Consider the following 6,538-nt stretch of genomic DNA (forward strand, 5'->3'; position numbering starts at 1 on the left):
TTTGCTGTATCATGTATGTTACGTATATTTGTTGTCATTCATAATTGATTTTCTTCTTAATATAAATTCACTTATTCATGATCATAACTTGCAGACGTTAAACAAAAGAGGAATATGTAAAAATTAAGTGTTACAAAATTTGACCTCAGAAAAAATTAATTATGTAAAAGAAAAAAAAAACTTAATCCTAGGTAAAGAGTGTTTTGAACAAGTCATCAATCACATAGAATTAGGAGGTTCTTTTAATGAAACTAATAAGGAGGCGAGTATGGGAATTGATAATTGTTTTTCATTGATCTAGGCACAGGCCAGAAGAACAGTTACAATAATATACATACAGGTAGAATGAACTAGAAGGGAGAAGATGGAAGAGGTTGAGAAGAGAGGAAATGGGAGAAGAGAGAAAGTGCAGGTTGTGGTGCAGAAACTGGAACTTGGTGGCCAGCACCTCTAACAGAGGCAAAAGTGAGACCACCCTCATACTCCTCCACCCACCCTCCCACTTTTACCCCTTCAAACCAAGCTCTCCACTCCTGGGTTACATTCAGTTTTAGCTCTTCCAAACTATATCTTGTTGATAGTATTGGAACTCTACCATCAATGTCTCCACTGTATACACATCAAATTACATCTCAAAATGTTATAACCATAACTATATATTCAAAACAAATTTCTCCAAACTTTTCAATTGCATACCTGTAAATCCAAATGCGTGAACCAACACTCAATAGCTTCTGAATTAGTGGCAGCATTGTGGCTGGGGCGTCATTCCATTTTTCAATTATACCGCTTCATCATAAAACAAATCATATTACTATAATATTAGTTTATCAAATTAGTTATATAAGGAATAATAAAATATTAATACGTGAGAATAAGTACCTGCAAACTGTAAATGGATAAGGCAAGTTAGTTACATTTGCATGGATTGCCCTCTGAACATTCTTCTTGTTGAAATACTTTCTTACATAATCATCTGGACAATAATCGTATCCTGATGATGGTAATGTATTCCAAAGAACCTGAAATGCAACAGAAGTTACATTTCAATCACCTTTTTCATTTAAGAAGTGTATCTATATGCATGGTGAAAGGAATTGACTACAAGCTACCCAAATATAATATAATACTTACCTGGGGAGCAAAAATAGGTCTTGTTGAATTTGGTCCTTCGTAACCTTTGTCTTTGAGACAAACCGGTGAGTAAATATTGAAAACGTCAATATCCGAAAAAGATTCTAAAAACTTATTGATATTAAGTTCACAATCACTGGTGTGTCTTTTTTCACTGAAATTACAGTGTCTTTTTATTCCATCGAACACTTGTGTTGAAATTATTGCATGGCTCCAGGCATAATCAAACATCCCTTTTAAATCTGTAATATCATTTATCACAGCATTTCCCATCTGAATTTTGATCAAAATATTACTTGTCAAATGTTAATGAAGAACTTATATCAACTTTTTTAATTTATAACTTAAAATTATAAAGTTGCAAAAAGGGAGTTATAAAGATATTATTAACAGAAATTACCATCAATCCCTTCAAATTGATGTAAGGACCTCTTTTATTTCTTTCATATATAAGGTCAGCAAGTTGTGGAGCATAATGTCCTGTGATTTAAATAAAATAATCATTAAAATAAATATTTAATTAAATATTTAAAAACAAAAAAAATTAGTTAGAGATTTCTTACCTCCATAACTCTCTCCTACAATATAAAATTCGTTGGATCTAAAGTTTGAAAATCTTTTAAACCAACCAACCAAAAAATGATAATTATCAGAAGCAGAAACTTCATCACCAAGCTCACTTAAGTCCTTGGAATTGTTAGTGTAAGAAAACCCAACACCAATAGGTGAATCCAGAAATATAATGTTTGCAACTGAAAAATTAAGATAAGATAACGAAATTATGCTTCCAACTAACTAAATAAGTAAGTACTTTAAAATAATAACAATGAAATTACATACCTTTATTCCAAGAAAATTTGTTAAATTTTAGATGTTCTTTCTGGTCTACCAAAAATGGACCAATCTCTTGTGCTGCCCCAAAGGCAATTGAGGAGCAACCAGGTCCTACTCAACAAACAGTAACTAGGTAACAGGAAAAAAAAAAGAACAAAACCAAGGCATAGAAAAAAAAAAACACCACCCACAAGAACTACAACGACAAAAAAGTGCTTTGTGGTTCACCGATCAAAACAATTTTAAATAAAAACTGTGATGATGGAAAAAGGGTTTGAGAAGTAGAGTGAGGTGAGCACAAAAAAGTTTTTACAAATATAATGAATTAAAATGAAGAAAGGGGAGTAATCAACTGTGTGATCCATAAATACCTCCATTAAGCCAAAGCACAAGAGGTTTGCGCGATGGAGCATCTTCAGCTTCAAAAAACCAATAAAATAGTGCTTTCTCTTGATCTGGTCTTAATTTAATATAACCTGCGTAGTGATTGAAGTTCACCAGTGGTTGTCCTGGCAAACTTTTTACTCTGTCATCCTCCTGCTTCCATGTCTCATCTCCAACAACCGTGTTGATCAGGAAGGAAATAAATAGGATCCAGAATATGAGTGCCATTGATGATGAGAGGCTAATCTTATTAATGAGATGTAAGAGTTAGAGATGAAGTGAGATAAAAAAATTATGAGCATTTATAGAGGTGGTAGGAGTTTGGATACGACTTTAAAAATATTTATAAATTATTTTTATAGTTAATACTACTAAATTATATTTATCATCATATTTTAAAATATTTTAATTAAATCCACCAAAAGCAAAACGAGCTGATTACTACAAGAAGAAAAAACGCAAACACATAAGCTGGCTCAAATCGCACACGGCACATGTTGAATTAAAAGAAAAAAAAAAGTGATTGATTTAAACTGAAACAGGAATTCACCTCGTGGCCGCGACCAGGGTATTTGAACTGTCGAGGGAAATAGCGAAGGACGTAACCAAGGCCGTCGTCGGAGAGAAGAATCTCCGGTGAGAGTTTGGGCTTTGTTCGGGGGAGTTTCTTGGGCTTTTCGGAAGTGGATCCGGGCTTGAAAGAAGAGGAAGAAGGAGTAGGAGTGGATCGGTGGAAGTGTTGGGATTGGGATTGGAGGCAGAGAAAAGGCAGTGATCAGTGAGCGAAATGGGGGAAGAAGAAAACTGACACTTGCAGCTTTAAGACAACAAGAAGACTTGGTGAAAAGCAAATTAGGGCTCGGAGTAGAGAATGCGTTAACTATTACCTCCCTCATGTATATATATATATATAAAGAAAATAGTGATTTTAAGAATAATTTAAAAAAAATAATGCCAAAAGAAATATTTAAATTGAAAAATAATAATTTGATAACTCTTAAAAGTTGTTATTATGTGATGAGTTTAAAAATAAATAAATATAATAAAAAAGAAATTTGTAAAAAAATATTAAAATAATAATATTAGAAGTTGTGATATGGTTATATAAAAAAATTGATGAAATACTTGGATGCTTCATAATCAATGAAATACTTGTCTTAATTACTGTGGGAAAATCAGGTTTGGGATTACTCATGTATTTTTCGGAAAGGAAATGTGTGTGTTAATAAGTTGGCTAACTTGGGATTATTCATAGAAAATCTTTTCATTGGTATAATAGACTATCATCTAGTTTGTTATTAGAATTCTTTATGAATATATATAATCCACTTATGTATCGTTTTTATTAACATATGAGTTTTGGTCAAATTTTTTCATTTTTTTCTTTTTTCTAATAATATTATTTTTCATGTGATGACAAGTGATTGTTGTTACTTGATGTGTCAGCATAGTTGACATGTCATGTTGTATAATAGTGTCTAACATGAAAACTTTTATAAAATAAAATAAAAAAATGTTATAAAATTATTATTAAATTATATACTTACAAAAAAATTATTATTATGTGTATAAATAAACTTTACAAAGTTGAAGTAATAAATAAAACATAATTTTTTTAATAATATAACATACATAGACAGGTAGTAACAGATAGCACACAGTTATCATCTTAAATTTCATAAAACAACTTATACTTTTTTTAAAAAATTAAAGAATAAAAAAAAAATTAGGATGTACTATAATTAAAGTTATAATAAGTTATTGTTTAAGTTCACTTAAACTATAAAATTTTCATTACATTTCATTGTTCACATAAAATATTCAAAGGTTACTAAAAATGAAAATGTAATTTAAATTTTTTCTAAATTACTAATCATGATGTTTATACTTCGGATGTTTATCAGTAATCTGACTAAATGACTAAAAGAAAAATTGTATATAAATTAATATTTAAAATTAAATAAAATATTATAAGTTTATAATTTATTTTAATAAATACAAATATATTATATTTATATCTATATATAGAAAATTCTTCATTATAATTTAATTATTAAAATGGTATGCTGAAACTCATAATTAATGAAAGAAATTTTTTTTTTTTTAGTGATATGTAATATTTAAAAAATATGAATACACATATAATTTTAAAATATAATTTTAAATGAAACATATAAAAACATACATAATTAAGAGAAGTCTCATTATCAATCATTAACAGGTATATGAATTTACATTTTTTATTTTATTATTTAATAAAATTAAATATTAATAAGAATAAATTTGTGTACACTAACAACAGATATAATGAAAATTCCTATATATAGGTATAGAAGATATAAATGTTATGAAATTATTATTAAATTATTTACTTGAAAAATTAATATTATGTATATAAATTTCTCACCATTACAACATATTATAGTACCACATATTATACAAAAGTTAAGTCTTAAACTAAATCCTGAGAAAGCGCATAAATTCAACCAATCTCTTCCTCTGGGTTTCAGTGTTCAAGACATATGAAGGTACTCAGTGACGTAGGAGAATAAAAAAGAGACATTGTGGAATCAGTGCCCAACAACACAACGCCGTGAAGGTGAAGAATTGATGGCGCGTGAAGGGAAGCAGTAAGAAATGTAATAAAAACTCAAATGTTAGCATGCAAAATTTGAGGGTGATACAGTGAGAAATATAGTAAGGTGGTGACTTTTATCCAAAATGAGAAATGGGCATTTTGTTTTTTTTTTATCCACAATAAAAATAAATAAATAAATAGGAATCATTTCGGGAATGGTCCAACTCTTATACATAAATACCTGACACTAAACTCCTGTTAAATCACCTACCTACCAACTTAGCAAAGGAATTACCAGACCCACACTACCAAACCTTAATAAATCAACATCATACAAACCATAAGATTTAAAATCCAACTAGAATACGGAAAATATGCAGAACGAGACTTTGCATGAATCCAATACCATACCTTAACTTGCACCAAAACGAACACTTCAGACACATCTCCCACTTTCTCCTAAGCGAACACTATTATGGCGAAAGCAAGCCAACTTCATTGAAGTGGATGAATTATCATCTGTGAAAGCTGCTTCCACCAGTATCCCTATTTTTTCTTTCCATTTTTATTACATTTCCTACTGCTTCCCTTCACGTGCCATCAATTCTCTACCTTCACTGCGTTGTGTTGTTGGACAGTGATTCCACAGTGTGATGCACGCGCCTACTACTGTTCTTTTTTTATTCTCCTACGTACGATACCAACCAGAAATAGAAATACAACCTTTTATTACTTTCTACGTCTGTCTCTGTGCCACAAAGAAATAACCAACCAAATGGCGCAATAGCGAATTTGAGTACCAGTTTGCAATCAACTCTTCAAACATCTGAAAAACATGTCGGTAATTTAAAGTTTTATAAATATATTTAAAACTAGCATTTTCAATTTAATAAGGATATATTTATAAAAAAAATATTTCAGATTAATTTAATTAGTATAAATTTATTAAGATAAAAATATAAGGTACAGGAAATAAAATTTACATTTAAAATTTTTAATTTTAAAATAACAAATATAAACCATTTGTATTTCTATTTTTTTTTGGACATTTCCAATTTTCAATAACAGGCCAACATTCTTATCACACCTATTAAAGTTGATCTATTGGTTGAGATTTAAATAGTTAACGTAGGGTTATAAATTCAAAATTCTTTATCATTATTGCACACACCTTCTAGTTCAATTCTAATTTTTATTCATTCAATTAATTTAGAGTTAATTATGTAACTATCACTTGTCTTTTTCCTAGGTCAATTTCTTTCTTTAGAATTTATTTGAAACACTGTCATAGGTTTAATGAGAGATTTAAGTAATATGGCCAAGGACTCAGCATAGTTTATAAATTGTTTATCTGGTAACATGTTAACTTCAAAAACATTCCAATTAATTGTAACCAAATTGATTCAAGGTTTTCAATAACTTGTTTGCATTATTAAAAGGTTACTTTTAGTGCATGTTTTTTTTTATGTGTTTTTCTTAGTTAGTTTTCGCAGTGTTTTGACATTTACATGAATAAAATATTACTTTTAGTGCATGCTTCTTCTTTTTTTATGTGCTTTTTTTAGTTGGCTTGCAAAATGCATTTACACTTATATGAAAGAGGAAACC

At 29.4% G+C, this 6,538-nt stretch overlaps 1 protein-coding gene across 2 annotated transcripts; it reads right to left on the minus strand.

The window, feature by feature from the left end:
• Positions 1 to 267: 267 nt before the first annotated feature.
• Positions 268 to 3,244, minus strand: LOC137831144 (serine carboxypeptidase-like 35). 2 transcript variants are annotated; one of them, XM_090297855.1, is made up of 9 exons: positions 2,903 to 3,244; positions 2,340 to 2,593; positions 1,975 to 2,079; positions 1,698 to 1,886; positions 1,535 to 1,614; positions 1,135 to 1,407; positions 883 to 1,022; positions 697 to 789; positions 268 to 609 (listed from the first exon to the last, which is right to left on the minus strand). In XM_090297855.1, the coding sequence occupies exons 2-9, from the start codon at positions 2,578 to 2,580 to the stop codon at positions 351 to 353; spliced, it is 1,380 nt and encodes a 459-aa protein (XP_090153981.1). In that variant the 5' UTR covers positions 2,581 to 2,593; positions 2,903 to 3,244; the 3' UTR covers positions 268 to 350. The 2 variants fall into 2 exon arrangements, with proteins under 2 accessions (XP_090153981.1, XP_090153982.1); XM_090297856.1 differs by having other exon boundaries at positions 2,340 to 2,598; positions 2,903 to 3,237.
• Between the last annotated feature and the right edge of the window lie 3,294 nt (positions 3,245 to 6,538).

Source organism: Phaseolus vulgaris, chromosome 11, assembly GCF_051622355.1.
Source record: "Phaseolus vulgaris cultivar YP4 chromosome 11, ASM5162235v1, whole genome shotgun sequence".
Classification (NCBI taxonomy): domain Eukaryota; kingdom Viridiplantae; phylum Streptophyta; class Magnoliopsida; order Fabales; family Fabaceae; genus Phaseolus; species Phaseolus vulgaris.